This window comes from Hydra viridissima, unplaced genomic scaffold (genome assembly GCF_058129835.1).
Source record: "Hydra viridissima isolate aposymbiotic clone 2 unplaced genomic scaffold, HvirCarnegie_v1 scaffold_7, whole genome shotgun sequence".
Classification (NCBI taxonomy): domain Eukaryota; kingdom Metazoa; phylum Cnidaria; class Hydrozoa; order Anthoathecata; family Hydridae; genus Hydra; species Hydra viridissima.
The window spans coordinates 1,011,511-1,035,294 of record NW_028324306.1 but is presented as its reverse complement, the minus strand read 5'-3'; the positions used below and the strand labels follow the sequence as shown (position 1 = coordinate 1,035,294).

Here is a 23,784-nt window from a genome sequence, read left to right as displayed (position 1 = left end):
TTCTAACGTTCAAGTATTTTGGAAGATTCTTGTTAGTTTTTTTAGAAAAGTTAGTAAACTGCGTCTTAAATATTACTATTTCTGTTTTTTTAGTATTCAATGAGATTTTATTTGCTCGGAGCCATTTAACAAGACAAATCAGCCTCTATTTAGATTATTTTTACTTCTGGGCCTGGACCTAGTATTATAGTTCTTCCTCTTTTCAGTCCTCTGGTGAAAATTCTTTTCTCGAAATAGGCTTTCAAATCTTTCCTGATGGAACGAGCTTGAGTTTCCAACCAAGGAGTTGTATTCTGAGAATTTGCTTTTACAACAGAATCAGGAAGAATAAGGAAATCATAGTTGCCGAAAAATATTTTATTAAATGGCCAAATTTAAGCTCTTCAAAGTCCATGATTTGATAGTGGTATCAGTGGTATCAGTTTGATCTCTCTCGTTTGTTAAATGTTTGTTGCTTTTCCAGGATTCTGCATCATCCAGTTTTTGTTTATAGTTGAAGAATGTGTTTAGCGGCTCATAGACTGTCCTGTCTAAAGACTTAGTTTTCTATTTCAAAGAAAAGACGGCTTTTATGATTATGAAAATAATGATGATGAAAAAGACAATTTCACTAAAACTTTTCTAAGTGAAATAGATCCGTTTAACCAAGAAAGATTTCATAACCTTTCTTGCTTCATCTTTTCTTTAAAAAACTTTGAGTTCATTGAACCGGAGTTTGCAGTTTACATCCTTTGGGGACCCACAGTGGTCAAAAATTTTGAGAAAGCTTTTTAGCCAATCTGTCCCAGACCACCTTCTTTTCTTCCGTGCTTGTGTCCTAAAAAGTTTATAAAATTTTGTCTTTTTGTATGCAAGCTCTCCCCACTCTCCCATACTAATTTTCTAGGAATTAAACAACAGGGGAGTACTTGTTTCCTAGGATATAAAGGTTGGGAAATATTTATTTAGCAGAGTACCTTTCGGGTGCTGAGCTAATTTTTTAAGATAAAAACGTCAATCAAGTTTTAAATTTTATTGTCTCAAATGGGTCCGTTATAAATATAACATGTATTACTTTTTTAAATTATATACTATTGATAGTTATAATTTGATTAACATCAGATCAATTTGCCTACAACTTAAAGTGTAAATTTCAATATTAAGACAGTGATGACGACTTCATCATCACAGCTGTCGCACTGGCATGCTGTGTATAAGATATCTACTGTGTCTAGTCCTACTCACGAGCTAAATAGGTAAGAAAAACTAACATCTAAAAGTTTTAGTATAGTTCAAACTTAAATTTTAGTTCTATTAAGGCTTAGAGCTATCTTGATATTTTTATCTTTGGATTATATGAAGAGTTAGTTTTTTGCTCTTCTTGGCTGATCAAAAGATAAGTGTAGGTTTCCTAATTTAAAACTACAGCTATAAATTCACATTGAAAACTTATTCAAAATAGTTCTATAGAAGATTTTGTAATATTGATCATAAAAATATAAACCGTCAGTAAAATAGGCTCATATTCTCTGTTTTTCTTTTATTGTAAAATCAATTCAAATTTTTTTTTTTTTTTTTTTTAATGAAGCATAAAACAAATTTTTTGAGGATTTTTATAAATTTTTTAAGTATAGTTTAAGGATTCGCATACAGAATTTATAGTTAATAGACACAACTAGAATATTTATGGAAAATGTTGTAAAGCCTCTTTGCACTAGAATTTTTAACAAATCTAGGTATTAAAAACATCCTCTTATGGGTTTTATACAGTCTCTATCTTTTTAAATTGGGAATTCCCAATAAAAAAAGTTAGAGATTGTATAATTCCATTTTAAACATTTTAAAATTGCTTCATATTTTTAACTTTTAACAATTCACAATTGTCACTCAGATTTCAATTAACCTAAGCCCAAATATGCTCTATTGGATTTACATCAGGCAATCTTACAGGCCACAGCATTAAAATAATGCCATTTTTGAGCATCCAGAATTTTACTTTTTTTGTAATTTGGTTTCTGTAAATAATTAAGCAATAATAATAAGAACTGAGCAAGATTTAAGTGTTTTAATGTAAGTTTATAGACCCAATCTAAGTATTGTTAATTACAGCCCCAAATTCTTTTCAATTATTTTTTATGTTAACTTTTGGAGTCAATTAAATGATGATTTTACCTAAATTTATAGGGTTTACATCTGAATAAGTCTTTTGATTAGACTTTTTATTCATCTTCTATCTTCTTTGAACCCCTTTATTTTCTCAATATTTTAATTTGAAAGGCAAGGTCAAGACTCTGAAAAGTTTTATATTTTATTGATTTTCCACTTATAATAAAATCTAAGTTAAAATGCTACACACTTCAGATACTTGTAATAGGTGCTCCATTATTACCAGCTAAATTTGATGTGTTGTGCACCTCAAGACAACCAGGTGTCTCTTAATAGAAAAGAGCCTATCTTTTCTAGATAATGAAATAAGAATATCACAAAATATTTCTATTTCTAAGAAGTAGATTTGATAGAAGCATATTTATTGGGAATTTGCTAGTTGAATAAACCATTAGATTTGAATTTTGTTCTTTCTTTCAGTAGCCTTTTCTCAATAAACCGTTTTTTAAATTTTTTTATCATTTTAAAAGCGATAATATTTTGCAATATTTATTTCAAATAAATTGAAATCCCACGTTTTTTTAAAAACAAAATTGTCAATTTTAAATAATGCAGTCAATGCAGGTAAAAATGGTTCAGCTAACCTTGCAGTAAAATTAGTCCTTATATATTTTTGCAATTTTTACTTGACATTCATAAAAGTTTTTATTACCAATAACCTTTAAAAACATCAAAAAACTGCCAGTCAGGAGAGTTTCAAAATGGTTTTAGAATAAGCCAACCATTTAAAGTCTCTTTTTTTCTGTAGGTACTTCCAGACTAACTTGTCATACATTTTATTTATTGCATGATTAATAGCAGTTTGAGGAGGTTTCTTGAGACTCTTAATTTCTTAAATTTTATTGCTAATGAATGAAAACTATTTAAACTTCAAGTTTTATCTGCAATATCCTAGAGTAGTAAAACTGACATATATATTTATAGCAGTTAAATCTTAATAACATTGTAATTATTTCTTTTTTAAAGATAAAAATGAAGCTTTTTTTAAAAGCATTATAATATTAGTTTACTTTAACAGCACAATCATTTCTGTTCCAATTCTTGTTCAGATAATTTCAGTCAGTGTTACAAGCTAGAGATTATTGTTGTCTGCAAAATCACTTAAAATAAACACTTTTTATAGCACTGTTTTTAGCAGTAATGAAGTTTCACAACTTTAAATCTTGTAAATAACTTACTGGTAAATAATATATCCAGAACCTTATAAACATTTATATACTTTCCACTTTACGAACCATCTATGGGAAGTATATAAAAGTTTATGAGGTTTTACCTTACTACTTCTCTCTTTTGTGTGATCAAAATCCAAAGTAAATAAAGGACAAAGTGTGTGAAGATAAATAAGTTAACCTTATTGGCCTTTAATTTCTTTAAAAGAAAAAAATTGAGTTGAAGTTTTGACAGGAAAATTAAAATTAGTAACAAGTCTTCTGAGAATAGATATAAATAAAATATAAATAAAATATAGATAAAATGTAAATAAAATATAAATAAAATATAAATAAAATATAAATAAAATATAAATAAAATATAAATAAAATATAAATAAAATATAAATAAAATATAAATAAAATATAAATAAAATATAAATAAAAACACATAAACATAAAAAGAGAAACTGATACTCAAAATTTAAATTAAGCTAATAGGCGCTCCATTCGCTGTAAACTCAAGTTTTTGTGTCGTCAGAAAGCCTTTTGGTAGAAAAGCTGTTACATCTGTTAAATCGTTATTCTGTAAAATATATTTTTTAAAGTGCACATTGTTTTAAGTATTTTCTGCATAAGATAATAGTGATGCAATTACTTTAGTATAAGGGTTGACTGATTTGAACATTTTTGTTATAAAAATGTTCCAATCAGTCAACCCTTTTGCTAAAGTAATTGCTTCTTTTTAGTAAACTAAAAAGATATTCATATTCTTTCCTTATTGAATAGGAGTTTAAAAAATTCTCTATCTTTTTTTAATAATTTCAGCATGCATCATAATAGCAATTAATGCATGTGAAAATATTTTTGATTATCTTTAATATTCAGTAAATGTCACAAGATTAAGCAAAGATTTTTTGTATCAAATCTTTGGGAGATGTACTTCTACTTTTTAGAGTAAAGAAGGAAAAATCCCTTTAACATTAAACCAAAACTCAGCAAATATTTTTGCCTTCCAAATTTTGCTTGTACTTTGTGAGATTAAAATGGCATACTGTATTCTTGTATTCTATCTTTATCAACCAGTTAGGAAAATATTGGGATGCCTTACCCCAACAGGCATTTTCCTTTATGATTATTACTTTGATCAATGATTTCTGAGCAGCACTTTCAATCTTGTGAAGATATTGTACAATATTTAGTTGCCAGAAAAATAAGAAAAGCTAACAGCTAGCAATGAGCAATACTTTGAATAAAAAGTATCTTATCATACCTTTAAAAAAAAAATTCTTTTTGAAGCATAAATAGCTCAGAAACTTTTTAAAATTCCCAACAGTTTAAGTTATATTGCATACATTTAAACATGCATAAAACCTGGGATGCAGATTTTTTTTCATATTTTTATAGTGAAAACAATGGATATGAATTGGTGAACAATAAATTTGCAACAAACAAAAGGTAAAATGTCAATATATATATATATATATATATATATATATATATATATATATATATATATATATATATATATATATATATATATATTTATTTATTTATTTGTATAAAATGAATAAAAACACCTTTTTATGGAACTCTGAGTTTCATGCCTTTCGGCAATCATCAGCCATAGTGTATGTCGTTACTTAAAAACCGTTTAAAAATTACAAATTAAAATCACGGTAGAACGAGTTCTGACATTACTAAACCGAAACAAAACAAAAAGGCGTCAAAGATTTTAGTCTCTGGTGTCGAATAAGGATAGCAAAAATTTCTTTGCATGTCGGCACTTTGATATTATCTCATATCTTTTGTTAAGCAAGTTTTCTCCTTTGTATGATAATGTATGAAATTTTTCGCGGAGACAAAGATTACAAACTTTTGCTGCTTGATTGTAGAGCTTGCATTGTGCTACAATCTTCCATGTAATCACCGGTTTCAGATTTTTAGATTTTAGCATCCATATTTCTTTGGAAAGTTCGGTGTCATTTTTATATTTATATTAAGTGTGTTGAAAGATTTAAGATGGTTAGCATATCTAAGTTTAAATGTAGTTTCACTTATACCGAAATAAACTTTGTCTTTGAATTGAGGATCCCCAGAATTTACATTGGCTTGGTATACGACATTGCTAGAAAGACATTGGTTATTTAACGGACAATTTTTTTTGTCTATGCAGTTGCATTCTTTTGTTGTTTTATATTTATCGCTTTGAAGAATTTTGTTATTATGTGCATTTATTAAAGAATTGATATTAGGCATGCAATTATAACTAACTTTAATATAGTTTCGATTAAAAATTTTATGAAGCCTGTGTCCTACTGGAAAGTGTTGGTCAATTAAAGCTAAGAAGCGCTTTCCAATATTAGTTTGAAACAAATATTGAAAAATTTCATATATTATCATACAAAGGAGAAAACTTGCTTAACAAAAGATATGAGATAATATCAAAGTGCCGACATGCAAAGAAATTTTTGCTATCCTTATTCGACACCAGAGACTAAAATCTTTGACGTCTTTTTGTTTTGTTTCGGTTTAGTAATGTCAGAACTTGTTCTACCGTGATTTTAATTTGTAATTTTTAAACGGTTTTTAAGTAACGACATACACTATGGCTGATGATTGCCGAAAGGCATGAAACTCAGAGTTCCATAAAAAGGTGTTTTTATTCATTTTATACAAATAAATAAATAAATTTTGCTCTATTATTCAATAGTATCGAGCACTCTCAAACCCACAAGAGTATTTGTATTATTATACTATAACAATACATTATATATTTTGTATATATATATATATATATATATATATATATATATATATATATATATATATATATATATATATATATATTATATATTATATATTATATATATAATTGTATATATATTTTTTTATATGAAAAATTAGACCTAAGAGTCACTAAAGAAGATTTTTAGTTCCGTTTCATTAACCAATTTAAATTCTAAGTATGGTTGTCCAAGAAGGTCTTTTTATTTTTCAAAGCTTCAATATTTAAAATTATGAGTAAAAGTGACTAGATGAACTATCTTAACAGAATGTATAATATAATACAATAACTTCCTACATTATTTATGATCATAATTAATTATGGTTATAGTTAACTATGATTATAATTAGTTATGATTATAGTTAATTATGATTATAATTAATTATAATTTTTAAAATTATTATAGTTTTTTGAATTTTTTGTTTTATGTATGTTTACATTTTTTTTTTATTGCTATTATAAAAAGTACATAATTGTTGTAGATTGTCATTATTAATGAGTAATTTGATACCTGAAAATGAAACCTCACTTCGATCTACTCTTCTGGCCAAATTAAATAAAATTGAGACATTGTCTGCTGGGAGTGAAGTCATTCTGGTTGATTCTTTATTCAGAGATACACCTGCTCAAGTTTACTATAATATAATCTGTCAAACACAAAGGTTCATTTTATCCTTTATTTCAAAAAAATAATAAAAGTTTTTAGCTTGTAAATACTGTTTGTAAATATTAATCATAATTTTATTTTGAATTTCAGTAACACGCATGGTTTTGAAATGCCATCAACTTGTGTCTTCTTGGTCAGCTTTGTGGTAGAAACAGAAACTGGATTTGAGCTGTATCTTTTTGTGATATTGACTATTTTTTGCTAGTTACCAATAATGGGCTGCTATAAATTCAAAAGCTGATATTGATGATCAAATATTATAAGTTTTTTCACTTCACTTTCTAACATGAGAAAGCTTTCTGAAAATTTGTATTAAGTCTGGTTATGAAAAGAAAAGACTGAGGTTTTTCCCTTTAACCATCATTATATTTAAATTAAACAGATAAATATTAAAAAATTTTTTTTTTTTTAAAATTCATGATGTAATTTTAATTGGAAAACCTTGAAAGAGAATGCTTAGCATTTTATATTCTTTTAAAATTTGACAAAATTGATACTCTTAACTGAGGCAAAGTTTTACATACTCTTTATCTTGTTATCTTTACTCTTTATCATATTATCACAAAGATTTTTCACTAGAAAGATAATTTGTTTAAAAGTCACATGACCTGTTTAGGACACTAAAAAGTCACATAACTAATTATGCTAACAGTTAACATATTTTGGTTTTTTAAACTCATTAAATAAAAAGTGAAAGTGTCCATTATTTTCTCTCATTTTTTTTCTTAAAATGAATTTGGAATTATACTTATTTAAAAAAACAAAACAAAAAATCATTAAAATGCCTTAATGTCAATAATGCATTTGTCAACCTGGTTTCTTAGCTTGTCACATTTTTATTAATTGTAGCTTTCTTTTAAAACACTGATAGCTTTTTTTAAGTTTTTCATTTAAATCTCATTATTGGTTCAATAAAACTGTTAAGATCACTTTGATTGTCACTCATAAATCCTCAAAATTAGCTCACATGAAAATGTTTTTCCCACCTGATATATGCTTCATACAGCTGATTATGTAAACAGTGTTGATATCTTGGCTGAGTACCTCCTCAAATAAATGATATCAGTTTAAATTATAATGACACTTGATATTTTTTTAAAAATTTTTTGCTGTTTCATATACTCTTACATTGCAATAGCACCAGCAAAGTTATTTTAATCAATCAATCTAGATAATTTCAAAATTAAAGTTATCCATTTTTATTGGTTGGTCAATTTCGTATTTTGGTATAATCCTATGGACAACATGAAAGAACTTGTGATTGTTTTTGTTTTTTTTGCAAATTTTATTTAAATCCAGAATTTGTTCGTCATCCATTAATTTTTCTACAACATTTTGAAAATATTTTCCATGTATTTCTACACAATAACTCATAATAATTCCTTATGATTCATTTTCTTTTTCATTTTGTCATTACAATTTTTTTTGTTTGCACATATACTGTTGCTAAAACCATATTTGAGATACTAAAAAGCCAATAGTAAACTGTTTCTTAAACAAAGAGATTTGGATGAGTAAATTTCAGTTTAATTTTAAGAATCTCCTCTTTTTTAAAATATTGCTATATTTTCGGAAGAAAAGTTGAGAATTTAGTCATATTGTCTATTCTAAACTTAATCTTTGCAACAATCTCTTTTACCCAGGCCCCTTTTATCTTATTATGAATCTGTTACTTTTTTTGCTACTTTTCATGAATTTAAAAAGAAATTTATTGCTGCATTTTGAAAAGAGGTGTGTCTACATTTTGCTGTGAAAAAATGCAGATAAAAGTTAATATTAGGAAGAAATTTTTTAAAACTTTAAAAAAAAAACTTTTAAAAGCTTAAAATAAACACTAAAAGTATGAATTTTAGAACTTAATATTTATAATTTTGTAAAAGTACGCTTTTTTTTTTACATTATAAAAGATATTTGAGCTTAATATGATAGTTTTCAAAATGACCTTGATAGTTACTGCGAATCCTTGGTGCTATATTTAGAAAAATATATGGTAATTAAAATCTTTTGTGTTAGAAATAAAATTGCAAAAGGATGTTGACCTTAAGAAAAATGAAAACATTTGTGTAAATTTAGGAATCTGTTGATGTCAGTGAATATCTTAAATTGCTAGACAAGTGGTATGATGAAAGGGTCTGTATGTTTTTATTTCATTTGCTAACACTGGTATTTTAAATCAATTCCAATTAGTTATTAATCTGACGACAGCTATTTGTTATTTCTTTTATTATTTACACAATAAATTTTATGCTGCAGTATTAACATAAAAAAAAAGAAATTTAAACAATTTTTCAAATGAAGAAAATTCAAGAAATGAAAAGTAATTCAAGAAATGAAAAAGCTCAAGGATTATCATAAAGAATATGTTTAAATAGAAGAGGTAAAAATAGAAGGATTAGTTTGAGAAAATCTAGTAAAATATTTAACCAGATGATAAGGAAAAAATATAATAAAAATAAAAAAGCTCCCAGAACAAGAAGAGGATAACCTAAATGTCATGCATTAGCTATCAGATGGTCTAAAAAATATAGAAAGTCAAAGTTTCTTTACATACCTGCATTATCAGCTTCAAAATTATTATCTTGCTTAGTTATATACTTTTATTATCTCCCTTAGTTATTTTATTATCTCCCTTAGTTATTTTATTATCTCCCTTAGTTTTATATATATATATATATATATATATATATATAAGCATTTACATATATCTTGCTTAGCTATACATACATACATACATACATACATACATACATACATACATACATACATACATACATACATACATACATACATACATACATACATACATACATACATACATACATACATACATACATACATACATACATACATACATACATACATACATACATACATGCATACATACATCCATCCATCCATCCATCCATGCATGCATGCATGCATACATACATAAATTTAAGAATTAGAGGTTTTTGCCTTCATAGCACTCTGTGAAGTTCAAAATTTTTAAGGACAAAAGTTTGTTATATCTTGTATAATAATTAGCTAATAAAATAAGTTGAGGCTTTTTTCTTCAATTACAGATATGTTTTATTGAACGGTGTTTGGACTATTTTTCTAAAGATTTAGCTTTCTTGTTGTGTGCTGTAAGTGAATTTTACTGTTACTTATTCTGGCAGCATCGTTTAATACAAATTGTATAATATAATTTTAATTGGTGGTGCAACTAATTTTATTTTCTGATTTAATGTATTTCATTGATAGTGTCAGTTTCATAAAACTCTTTTAAATGAATTTTTATTCTTCTTAAAGCTTTTTTTTTTTTTTTTTCTTTTTTTTTTTTTGTTTCTTAATTAAAAGCATCAGAAACAAAATTTACTGTTTTTATTTTTTAGAGTTTTTTTAAATTTTCTATTTTTTACTGTTTTTATTTTAGAGTTTTTGCAGTGATGGTGTGAGTTTTGATCCAAAGATACCAGAGAATGTTAAGACAGATATTCAGAAGTAACTGTAAACTATTACACACACTCATAAACACACACATACGCACACATTTTAATATGGAACGTTAAAGATAAAAATGCATGAAAGAGAAAAATTTTTTTTGGTTAACATTTAAGTTTAGGTTTTTATTAATCCTCTTCAATTTTTTTTTTAATTCTTTTATTTTTTGTTTGACTTCAGATTTTTAGAATGTTCAAGTTTATCATTATTATTTGATGAAAAGATTGTACAGGTGTATTTTCATGATTTTTATTTTTATATTTGAATCAGAGTTTTACTAAATTTCAAAATTATTTTGAGTCAAAGAGTTTAATTGTTGGAGCTCTTTTTCACTCAAGATTTATTATTTATACATTTAATTTCAAAATATTTTTCACTCAAGATTTTTTTTTTACACCTTTTTTTTTCTATATATCTTTTATCTTTCCTAAAGGGTAATGATAATTTATTGTAACTATGCTTGTATTTAGTGATATAGTTAAAATTGTATTTATTTTTTTGTGAGCGTGATGATAATCACAATAACAATGAAGATAATTATGATAGGAAAAGTTATGATGATTACAATGATTATACAGATAAAACTGATCATGATTATACTGATTATTTATTTTTATACAGAATTCGAAATATCTTCTATCACTACACAGCTCTTCAACTTTACATGTTACATATGATCCTGACAACAACAGTTATTCAATGATTTATGGGAGTATGAAATTTTTTCCGTGTTAAAAGCATTTGTGACAAAATCTGTCTGTCAAAATATTTTGCATGCTATTTTTTTTATTTTTTTATTTTTTTTTTTCTTTATTAAATTTCATTGCATAAAAGTGTTTACTGCAGATAAATATTGAGTTTTTTTTTATATAGAAAACACACCATTTGCAATTGATTGCATCAGATCAATTGAAGATATGAAGTCCAAAACGCCAATTAAAATGAGGCAACTAATTGAAAGTTACAAAATCAAGGTAAATAGGCACAACTACGTATTCTGGTTATTCATGATAAAAAAATCATCAACTTATGTTTTGATGGAATATTTTTACACTGTAGTAAATTTTGAAAATAAGAATCATATTTTTTATAATCAATTGATTTGTCAACCTCAAATCGGGTTCACAATAATTTTTTTTTTTTAGGTTATTCAAGATATAAATTCATTTCAGCGTTTACTCAAGCATGCCGAAACGGACTTTTACGCTCTATACAAGTAACTAAGCTTATTCTCTGTTCCATAAAACTTGAAAAGCTTGTAAATTATTCTATTGACTAACTTGGATACGTTTATCTTGTAACGACTGGGTTCAATAAATACAGTGATATATTATGCGATTAATTTGACGAGAATAACATTCATCTATATAAAAACTGTCATTTAATTTTTTACCTTATAAAAACTGTCATTTATTTTTCACTTTATAAAAACTGTCATTTATCTTTCACTTTTATTTTTTTTTTGGAATTATAAATCTTAATTTAGGACTTTCACCTTTACTGCATCATGTGGAAATGCTTACGTCATTCTAAGAAATGCAAGAATGCAAAACAGCATCAACAACGAGTTGAACATGAAAAGCTTGCTAGATGTGCTGGAACAATTCATTGATAAAACAGGAGGGTTTGATGTTATAAACCCAAAACGTGAGCCTTCGATCATTTAAACAGTCTCAGATGGGCGTGGCTTATTTCCTTAATTAGTTCAAAGAAGGTTCAGTAATAAAAATAGTTGTTATAAAGAGTTCTGTCATGAAACTTCAATAGGTTTTTTAGGCACCAGTTGTCTTTTGTGACACTTATTTGCAAGTTTACCAGGTTCTAAATTATACTATAATATTTAATACCAAGGTATTATGTAATATTAATTTAGAGGATAATTTGATATTTTTATATAAGTTTAGAGGGGCGTTCATTAGCATTATTAAGTTATTATCAATGCTGTATTAACATAGAAGCATTGTGTGGTATAAACTGAATTCACAAGAGTTGTCTTCTGGTTTATCTGATTTAAAGCTGACATGTTAAATCATTAAGTTCTCTGTTGTTTTAAAAGTCTTATCAATAATATTTTCAGCGTATTTCTGAAAAATATTTAAAGTTTAGGAAATTCGGATTTTGTTATGGGATTCAGTTTCAGTTTTTTTTTTTCAGTTTCGGTTTGTAATAGAATTTAGAACTTTTTAACGAAATTATGCTTTAGAAATGAAATAGTAAATTTTTTTTTAATTTTTAAAATGTACTCTGTACGAGTTTTAATGAAATTTTTTTTCGTTGGAAAAACTTATTTATTTCTACTTCACTTAAAAAAAAAGTTGTTAAAAAGCGGACAACGACAAAGATGATTAAAATTTTTAATCATCTTGGTCGTTGTCCGTTTTTTATTTAATTCGTTGTCGTTATTGGTCGTTGTCCGTTTTTTATTTAATTCGTTGTCGTTATTGGTCGTTGTCCGTTTTTTATTGAACAAAATTTTAAATTGAAAATTTAATTCGTTTTTAATTTAAAAACGAATTAAATTTTTTTGGAATAAAGTCTAAATTGAAATAATTGAGTTTAAATCCAAATTGAGTATTTAAATAATTCAGTATTTAAAAACAGTAATGGTTCAAAAGAAATGATAGTTTAAAAAATGCACGGAAAGTTTTCCATAAGGCACGGTATCTATTTCCTGAAACGATATTTAAGTTGTTGTGTCTGAACTGATAGCTTTTTGAATAACATTTAATTGAATATGAAATTAGTCTGAACTGATAGATTTTAATGATGAATTGTACGCAAATGGTTTCAATTTAATACATCGTCATGGAATGGTTGCATGTAAATATTTTGCAGGCAAATCTCTTGATTCTAGCCAACACTGAAGCAATTTCTTGTATAAGCGGATTAACCCTCCCCCCCTCCCCCTGTCAAAAAAAAAGATGAAATTCTTTGGGGTCAAAAACAGAAAAAGTTCGAGTTCACCAAGAATCAACCATTCTGGTGCCTGTTGATTTGTTTAGAGTATAGGGTAGTAGCATTAGATGATTAAGCTTATATGTAAGTCAACAGACGATCTGTGAACTTCTTGTCAACTTTTTTGTTCACATAGGTTGACATCTGAGTGTACTTGAGTTGGTCTTTCTGCACTAAAACATAAGCAATACCTTTTGAACAGTTCATTTAGACACCAGATATTTTTTAGACACTCCGATTCTGATCACTTCTATTATAGGTAAATCTGCCTGGATCAAATTTAACGCTTCAGTTTTTTTTTATTCCCATTTTTAAACTTTTTAAACCAAAGTTTTTTTTGTTTTTAAAACTGCATTTTAAGGCATCAAAAAAGTTATACAAAAAAAATTCTGATCATTTTAAATTACGCATCCCTTCTAAATATTAGTCGGTGAATCGCTGTTATCGCTGTTAATCATTGTTATTATATAATCGCTGTATCGTTCTTTTTTCCGTCAAATCGCTATTATCGCTGTATATCGCCGTTATTATATAATCGCTGTATCGTTCTTTCTTCCGTCAAATCGCTATTATCGCTGTTAATCGCTGTTATTATATAATCCCTGTATCGTTCTTTCTTCCGTCAAATCGCTATTATCGCTGTTAATCGCTGTTATTATCAAATATTACATTATTTGACATTACATCGTTTTTCACACTTGTTATACTGAGATTTCACTTTTTCCACTATTCTTGTTTTAGTTTTTAATCTTCTTATGGTCTGTGGCAATTACACTATCAAGGACATCTTACAGAAAACCTGCATCTTTTTTGTTGATTTTATTGTTAATGTTGAAATCTAGCATTTATCCTATTGCTACACCATATCTTAAATGATGCTAATACAGTACCTTCCATTTAAGGAGTTGTTAGAGTATTGTCTCATTAAGTATTAAGAATTGTCACCTGAATCAACTTTTTCAAAGATATCATTCCATTCAATAATATTTATCGTATGTCTCCTTTTTAGCCGTTGAAATCACCTCTGAACAACTTAGATGCTAGACCTCAAGTTTACGACCAACCACAGCTTCTTTTTGTTTCACTGGAATGTTGTCAAATATTAAGTCTATTGCACTGTTACACAGGAAGCAAATGTAATTCGATTGGTAGTAAAGTATTAGTTGCGAACATTGAATAATTAACCCGTAAAGACATCAGAAATTAACTAAGAAGTTTGTTCTTGTTGAGCGAACACCAAACCCACACAGAAAAAGGGTAGAGGCATTAGGTTGTCCAAACTTCACAATACAAAATGTTAACTTTATTATCATTCCTCTTCTTTGAACTTATTTGCAAAGGATTGTTCATTTCCAAACTTGATAGAAAAAGTTAATGTTACGTTTCACTTAGCAAAAAAACTATTTACTAAGACCTTCAAGTTAGTGTAATATATTACAGCTTTGTCCGGCTCTTTCTTTATATTAAAGGATGGATTAAGCTTCCAAATCTTAATTTCAAAATGGTAATTTATCTAATTTTCTTAGTGTTTTATCAACATTACACTCATTTAAATACTTTCTAATATCAGATACAAGTTGTAGCTTTAGGCTTTGCTTTTGAACAAACTAGTATGTTAAATGAGGATTCATTTGAAAAAGAAGTTCTTGGTATGAAATATTTTAGGCTACCGCTAAAGGCTTTGGTCCTGAAGAAGCAATATTTACACGTGCATCCTCATGACGAGAGATTTCCTATGATTTCCCTAGGAAACTGTGAAGAATGGAAAAACCGAAGAAATTACAATTACAACTGATATTTTACTCGACTCAAACATTTTACTCATTAAACTAGTAAAAGTGTAGGAGTTTCGTATGAGTTTCAAATCCTAACGTATTCCAGTTTAAAGATATTTTAAATTATTATACTTAACATCTTTGATGAAATGTGTTTAAAAAGAAGTCGACGCTTTGCTTACAATAAAAAGTTCAAAATAACTTTGTTTTCATGTAACAACAACTGTATTCTTGAAGTACATGTGACAACTGAACTGTTGAATTAAAGTTCAGAAGTTTTCATTTCACTACAATTAAATTACACTACAATTAAATTACACTACATTTACATTACACTACATTTACATTACACTACATTTACATTTCACTTGAATTTTAATTACTTTTTTCAAACTCAAAACTTTTTAGGTATTCAAGAAAAATTTACTTAAACTTTTTTTTTTTTGTAAGGAAGTTTTTAATTGGTTGAAATTTCTGTAATAATTGTTCTCGGCGTGGTTTTGAGATGTTTTTCAGAGTAATCTTCGTACTGATCGATTTTCATGAACTCAAATTTGTATGCTCTACCACCAATTAACTGAGCTTTCAGATTTCCCCAAATGTACACTGTAACTTCGCTTTCATTATCCTTAAGTTTGACAACACAATACGGAAGACCTTCTGTGAGACCTTGTCCCTCACCCACCTCATCCTCGCATATTTCAAGAATGCCTTGAACATTCAACTCATTACCAATTTCAGGTGTATTCAAAACCTCAGAAACGCTCAAAGTTGTTGACACGGGAATTCCATCCCCTTCGCTGATTTTCCAGGTGGTGCTAGTCGTCACCTTGTGATTTTTATTGGGATAACCGGAAAGGGGCAAGATGTTGTCAAAAACAGCATACTTTTTAATTGATAAAAGAAAGTCATTTCTCCAAATCTCTAACTGTTGATCGAGCGCAGAATTATCACTCTCAATTCGAATAGTAACAAAGGCGTTGTTGTTATTCCGAATCAAAATATCGAAAAATTTGTACCCATCCTTGAAATCATTAAAACAAAAAACAAACAAAAATAACGTAAAAAGCTTTCAAATTTATGTTTGGCATTATAAACATCGTTTTCACTATTAACAGCATCAAATTATCTCTTTATCTTCATTTAAAACTAATTACCTTCGGATAATTCACATAGCCAGTATTTACAATTTCTTGTTTATCGTATTTAATTATATTGCTTACGGAAGCAATTGTACCAGAAACCTATAAACAAATTTATCATCATCATCATCATCATCATCATCATCATCATCATCATCATCATCATCATCATCATCATCATCATCATCATCATCATCATCATCATCATCATCATCATCATCATCATCATCGTCATCATCATCATTATCATCATCATCATCATCATCATCATCATCATCATCATCATCATCATCATCATCATCATCATCATCAAAAAATAGATACCTTAAGCATATTCATATAGTTCATGGGAGCTTCAAAAGAATACAAGTTTTTTTTAATCCTGATCTAAATGAGTAAACTGATAGATGAATGCAAATGAGAAGCTGTAATCCAAATTATGCTACCAATATTTTCCTGAAAACTATATAATACATAATAAATATCGCTATGAGATCTCATTGATATTATGTATGAGGTGGATGCGGAAAGGTGGATGTTCAGTATATAGATATTATTCGTATTGTTATCCCAACGACAATAAAACTATGAAAAACAATATTGTATAAATATTTAAAATTTAAATGCAAAACATAACAGAAGAAAAAATAAACGGAAAATCTTCAGACGATTAAGTTCAAAATACAAGGATATACATCAAACAGTAGAAAATATCAATAACAGTCATGATATAGAATTACAAGAAGTATTTAAAGACTATGCTACAAGATAGAACTTGAATGCGGAGAACAAGAAATCGAATTCACCATTTCATTTTCACCATTGAATAAAAAAAAAAAAAAAAATGAAAATCCAAAAAACAACTCAAAACACTTTGAAAGATAGCCATGAACACTACGAACACTACTAACACTACGAACACTACGAACACTACGAACACTATAAACACGATGAACACTGTGAAAGATGCCAAATCAAAAATAGTTAATCGATAACAAGATTTTAAAAAATATTTAATCAGCAAAAAAAGGTTTGTTCAAGGTCACTATTTGGAGGTGTGCGCTGATATTATTTTGCAAAATTTTCAATCATTTAATTAAAACAAAAAAATAAAGTAGAAAGTAACTAAAAGTTGATTTTGTTTTTAAATAGGTATTTTTAATTGATCTTTAAATAAAGTTCAAATAATCTTGATTGTAAATTTACACTTAATAAATTCTATTGAAACTAAGCAGGAAAATTCAGGAATATTTTTGCAACCATCGCAAACACTACCTCATACAACTATCTAATACAACTTTTGTCTTCTGCTGTTAAATGTTATCTATTGATTTTTATCTTTATTACATAAAAGACTGATTTGGCACTTGGTTACTTTCGGCTCAGCACAAAATAATATTTCGTTTATGTCCTCGCTTCAGACAGGTAAAACATCAACTTTCCCACTGCACAATGTTTAGACAACCTTTGAGCTACATTCTTACATTGAAATGAGATTTTATCTTTACAGAATACTCGTGCATCTCTATCTTCCTTGTTAAAAAAACTCCTTGTTTCTTGAAACAGTATTGTTATGCAAGTATTTTCGATTATCGTTTGTGCTATTTTTATGCATATTCTGTGTTTTAATCGGCAGATTATCTTCTCTTTCGATTCTTGATTTGCTATTGTTTACCGCCCCAAAGCGTTCTTATGCAAGACGTTATACCTTGAATACATCTCTTAAAATCATATAAATTCCAATATTCATATTAAAACGTCCTGAAATAATTACATCCAACTTATGCGGCATTCTTTCAGAAATCATAGCGATCATTCAGAGAGAATACCACGTGAGTTGATCCGTACGTTCAGGTTTCTAGATTCAAGTCATTTAAATTTCTGATATTCATTTCAAGTTTATTGTACATTGGACGGAAGTATATAAAATCCTACAAACCTTCAGCTGAAATTTTGCGTCGAATTTTTTACGTCCAATTATAGTTGGACCTCTTGTTTATAATTATCCTGACTTAGCGTAAGTCCTTTGACCACTTTTTCTGACTTCAAGTAGCTAAACTTCTCAACGTCTTGTAGATCTTCATTCTTGATGCAGTTGGAAATTGATCCCAATAGATGATCGCATAATTATATATCACCATAAAAACTTTTAATCCCTAATTTCGGAAGCTTTATATAACTTTGGTAACAAACGCTGTGACTGAAAGAATTGGTTTTAGTTGCCTTTTTAGTTCCTACAGAGTCTGTATTTTGGAAGGTTATTGGATTCGGAATCACTCCTTGAACAAGCAACCTCCATTTTGCCTTTAGCATCTTCACCTTCCTATATTAAATCTAAAATGTCATCGCCCAATATTTTTAACGAAAGTTATTTAATAAGGAGCTTGTTAAAAAACTAATCTTCGCGCTGTCCTTTAAAATCACCATTTATCTCTGATAACTTGGTACTAATGTTAAAAATACGATATAATGTTCGCCATTGCCCTCAGAATTGCCCTAATGTACTAGCAACGTTTTCAGTCTTGTGATTACCCAGATAGCCATGAACCATTACAACTAAAACAAAACTGATCCTAGGCCTTTTTTTGTTCCCTAAAGCTTCTTGGCAAATTCTTTACACTCAATGAATTTTCTTATTTGCAGTCTGACGAAGAGATCTGTCTTGAGTTTTGCCTTCTCTGAACTTTTGCAAGAGTATAACCAATCCTTGAGTTACACTGCAAAAGCATAGCCAATCTTGGTGCCTAAAGAAGATTGGCTGTGATTTTTTCCTCTGGTTGAACAAGATGACTTTTTTACAATCATCCGCATTTGTAAAATTGTACTCTAGGCCTTTTCTCCTCCGAGAAAATTGTTGATCCCTATCCGGAGTGATTGGAACAGGAACTTTGGACAGTATAGTAACTGGGATATAAATGAAGGAATGTCTGGATATATGTAAGAACTAAATGTGTCTGATGGGTGCAAGCGATCTTTTGATGTCATCTAACTCTGCAGCTTTATGCAACTAATGCTTGCTATATTTTTACTCAGCTGTAGCAACTCCGAAAAGTTGGTTTAAAGCACCGGTACTTTTACAAAAAGCTGAGAGACATGTTTTAAAAGTTCAAGCAAGCGCTCAAAGATTGTAGAAAGTTCTAGAATTAAACAGAGGCCTGTTTATACAAACAGCTACAAAGCAGTTTGGCTGATTAGTTTAAATATGCTGGAACCTTGATCAATATCTGAGATCCTATTACAGTATCCTTCTTCTAGTTCTTTGTCGCTTGATAACTCGATGGTGTTTTCTTCTTGTTGTGTTTCGTTATTTTGTTTTGTAGTTGTGTCTTTAGTTGGTGTGTTGTGAATTTCTATTATACACGGTGATTTTCTGTCTTCATTATTAGTATTGTTTTCTTCGTTTTCTGTGTTTATTTCGCATAATTCGGAGACTGCTTTTATATGTTCAGGTTTGTTAGTTAAAGTTGTTAGTTCTTTATATATTTCTAGTGCTTACATTTGGTCATGGCTTTCCAATAGTTGGTTTTCTAAAAATTCAATTTTTTTTTTCTTTAGCCTGTCTTGACATGTCGAAGTGTCATGCTTTAGCTTTTATAGTAGATTTGTTGTCATAGTAATTAACTGGTAAAAAAAAAAAAAAAAAAGCTTATTTATATTAATCCCCTTTTATTTTGTGGTATAATAATACGAAATCTGTACAAATTTCCCAATCAACCTACCAACCGTCCTTATAATCTCTCTTCCCCCACCGACCGACCGTGCAAAGAGATCTCATAGTACGGTCGGTCGGCGAGGGTGGGTGAACTAACAAAAACTAAAAAATGTAAAGAAATTGAACAAGATTAATCGGTAAATACATTATTTTACTTATAGAATTACATATTATGTTTAGTACCAGTCACATTTAAGGAATAATTTGTTTGTGATCAAGGATTGGCTCGAGGATTTGATTTGTACCACGTCACATACAAAGGAAATCCAACAGCAGACATCTGGTTCAATTATAAAAAACAAAAATGCGACATCTTAAAGAAAGCAAGTATTATGAATCAATACAAAATATTGAAATACATGCATCCTAATCTGCAAACCCTACAGAACGAAGCCATGATGCCGATCAGCTCTACATGCGACAAAGCTTCTTTAGAGGAAGGCAGTACAAATTTAACAGATACGCTGAAGTCAACGCAAGAAGATATGGAATGGAATGCAAGAAATGCCAATCATGCATAGAAATTAAGTATATTAACTCAATTACTTACTTTCATAAAACTGCATTTTTTTACTTGCAAAACTTTATTTAATTACATTTCTTCGCATACATCTTTTAATAACAAAAAAAAATAGAAGAAAGCACAAACAAAATAATAAGAGCAACAAAATTTCCTAAACGAAATAAACAAAAAAGAAAAGTTTGTCAAATATAAATCTGACCACAACATCATGAATAGAAGACATCATGAATAGCAGACATTGCGATAACGAGCGAGGAAAATCGGAAGAATTTCAACGATTAGAGCTAGGAATGAACATGACGTACCTGGAGAATGGAAAAAAAAAGAGCCATCTTTCGACAAATATACTTACAACACAGAAACGATGATAGCTTAACACTACGAATCAAACCTTCAAACGACAGTTCGAAATTAGGAGCATTCATGCTAATGAACATGTCATCAAAACAGTATTTTTGTAAACAGGTTACTATGCAATTTTATTTTCAACTTCAACAAAAAACGAAGAGGACGTTAGTAAGGGATGTTATGATGAATTTACTGTTCAACTGTAAATTTATCATAGTATTCCTTACTAGCATCGAATTTCCAAAATTCCATTTTGTTGCCTTTTTAGGTAATTAATCAACAAATTTAGATAACAAATTAGGTTGCATTAACCAGCCTGTTTAGAAATATTACCAAAATTAATAAAAAAATCTACTCACAAAGTACTCTAGTTATTTGTCAAAAGAAATTTTCACTCCTTCCTCCTCTATTTGCTTCCCCCGTCCCCTTCCTTGAAAATTTCTTTCCCAAGTTTGTTCGTATCTAAGATATTTAGACCCCATCAGGTGTTTAGATCAACAGATATTTAGACCATCAGATATTAAGACCATAAGATATATAGACCATTTCTCGGATTCCCGTTTCCATAGTTTAGGCGTATAAATATATCGAAACGAATATGTAATAGATATTTAACAACTATAGTTGTAACTCAAAACTCACCATTTAAAAATAGAGGAAATTAAAAAGTTACAAATAATGAACAAAGTAGTAAACGAATGGATTAAAAAATTAGAAAAGTTTAAACTTAACAGCAAGTCAACTAAACCAATGTACAACGTGATAACAAATAAATAACTTTTATTTAAGTTATATAGTTTATTGATATTTAAATCAAAATAATTTAAGAACTAAAAGCTTAATGATAACGATTGAAAAACAATAAGTAGAAATTCTTAAATGATAAAAAAAAAAAAAAATAACTCAATCATGAAATAAAATTTGGTGTAAAGTAGAATTTATTAACAACTATGCTATGATTAGTATGGTATGCATAATTAACTCACATAACTTGGTCGGTAAAAATCTCTGATTAAATAGAATGAAATGAACTTTAAACTTCATAATAGAAATTCAAACAAAGAGTCTAAACAAAACTTTGATAAAAAGTCTAATAATAATAATAAGCTATAAAGTTTAAAAATAAAAATATAAAAATGTAAGAACAAAGCTATAAATCATTTTAAAAAGCAACCCTCATTACTTACTTCAGTACTTGCTACAAAATCAATGCTCACAAAATCATTTTTTTACATAGGTATACAGTACACGTTTGAAAACTTATATAAAATTGAGTATCAATTGAATTTCTGTTAGCAACAAACTCTCTGTAAATTCAAGACCACGTTTAACCTTTATTACTGTATTCACCTGGGCTATTAGTATAGTCTTAGTTACTAAATATATTCATGAAGTTATAGCTAACAGATAAGATTTCTCATATCACTGGTATTAATTCATCTTTTCTTCTTCTTCAAATTCGCTTTTAAAATTTTAACCTCCTAACGTTTATAAAGAACTTTTCAAAATGAAACTTACTGCCTTTCCACAGTTTGAGTCTCAAGAAGAAGCCATTCAAGGCTTGGGAGAAACTTGGATCTATTTCAGATTTATTGTTGAAAAGAAAAAAGCTAAAACATTAAAACCAAAAACTATAAAAGCTAAAAAAAGATGGCTACTTTATAATAAAGCAAGAAATATACCATATTAGCTTTATTCCTATGCTCTGGGTTTTTATTGATAACTGATATTGCAAATATTGATAATATAAACTGATTAGCTAGACGCATTCCAAAAAAAAGAAGAGAACAACAGACTACGTAAAAACAAGATTAATGTTTGTAAAAGCTAATTACACAGACAATATATAGTTAGCTTACTAAATATACGAGATGGTCGAAACACAATATGGACACGCTAGTATGGAAGATAAAATAGTCTCATAAATAAAGTTTAAACTTGGTTTAGCAACATCAACAAGAAATGAGATTGAATTTACATTGATAAAACGAAAATTTGTTCAATTCGTAAATTTTTACCAACGTGTTGAGACGGGTGAGAGACAGATGTTTAAATAACTCAAGAGATAACTCGCAAAACCAGTTAAGAGAACCATGGCTCAAATTTCGAAGTCAAACTACTAAACAAATTATTTACTAAACAAATGTAAAACAAATTTAAAAAAAGTTATTGAAGAACACAAGGGCTAAACCACAGTTGTCCAATTTCACAACTTTTTATTACTTCTGGTAATATACAAGCGAATAACTACCGTTGTCAGGGATTATCGAGGTGTTTAAAAATGAGTGACATTGGAATAACAACTGTTGTTTATTCTATGAAGTAAGCTACGGTGTTACCGCACCGGCGTTAAAAAAGTTTTGGTAAAGTGCGGTAAAATGCAGTAAAATGCGTAAAAATGCGAGCTACGCATGATGTGTATTACTTTCTTATTACAGAAGACGGTAAAATTGCGTAAAAATGAGAAAAAACGGTAAAATAGCGTAAAAACATTAAAACTGGGTAAAAACGGTAAAAATCGGTAATTTGTGTTAAAAGTAACTAAAAGCGGTAATTATGGATAAAACAGCGTAAAAAATTACTTCTTTCTTTTATATCAGATAGTTGTTAGATAATTAATTACCTCCTAAAATTAAATTAGCCTCCCATACAAGCTTGACTATGATATTGTGTAATGCGACATTTTTTGATGAAAAAATTTTTTTTTGAATTACCCAAAACACATCATCTTTTATGAACTGTTATTGAAACATTGTAATTTGTATCCTTTTTTAACAATTATAGTTCCACTATTTTCTTTCAGACCCTACCACCAATATCTTTTCACCAGATGCAAAAGCTGATAATGAAAATAAAGGGAAGGAGCTTCAAGAAAAGAGGAATCCTCAAGCACAGGCAATAAGCCCAGTACCATAAGAGGATATTTTGGGCCTATTAATAAAAACAAAAGGCTTGATAGCCTTCTCCATGGTGCATCATCAAGTCGCCAAACAAAAATGGGCGACTTTAATAAAACTATAATGCGGCCTTCGCAAAGTGCACAACAGTTGGAATTTGATACCATCCTAACCCTAGCACTAGTCCTCTCTAACCTCCCG

At 28.5% G+C, this 23,784-nt stretch overlaps 2 protein-coding genes across 4 annotated transcripts; one reads left to right on the top strand and one right to left on the bottom strand.

The window, feature by feature from the left end:
- The first annotated feature begins 1,017 nt into the window (after positions 1-1,017).
- On the top strand, positions 1,018-12,514 carry LOC149885521 (protein Njmu-R1-like). Its single transcript, XM_090094030.1, has 13 exons — positions 1,018-1,235; positions 4,701-4,751; positions 6,564-6,743; positions 6,839-6,919; positions 8,678-8,738; positions 8,822-8,878; positions 9,811-9,873; positions 10,164-10,231; positions 10,412-10,463; positions 10,853-10,943; positions 11,105-11,205; positions 11,377-11,447; positions 11,718-12,514. Exons 1-13 carry the CDS (start codon positions 1,150-1,152, stop codon positions 11,896-11,898), a joined length of 1,143 nt encoding a protein of 380 aa, XP_089950156.1. The 5' UTR covers positions 1,018-1,149; the 3' UTR covers positions 11,899-12,514.
- Positions 12,515-15,163: 2,649 nt separating this feature from the next.
- Positions 15,164-22,470, bottom strand: LOC149885520 (uncharacterized). 3 transcript variants are annotated; one of them, XM_090093362.1, is made up of 4 exons: positions 22,369-22,470; positions 16,428-16,490; positions 16,119-16,205; positions 15,164-15,985 (listed from the first exon to the last, which is right to left on the bottom strand). In XM_090093362.1, exons 1-4 carry the CDS (start codon positions 22,453-22,455, stop codon positions 15,419-15,421), a joined length of 804 nt encoding a protein of 267 aa, XP_089949488.1. In that variant the 5' UTR covers positions 22,456-22,470; the 3' UTR covers positions 15,164-15,418. The 3 variants fall into 3 exon arrangements, with proteins under 3 accessions (XP_089949488.1, XP_089949490.1, XP_089949489.1); XM_090093364.1 differs by lacking the exon at positions 22,369-22,470 and adding an exon at positions 22,205-22,348 and having other exon boundaries at positions 16,428-19,724; XM_090093363.1 differs by lacking the exon at positions 22,369-22,470 and adding an exon at positions 22,205-22,348.
- Between the last annotated feature and the right edge of the window lie 1,314 nt (positions 22,471-23,784).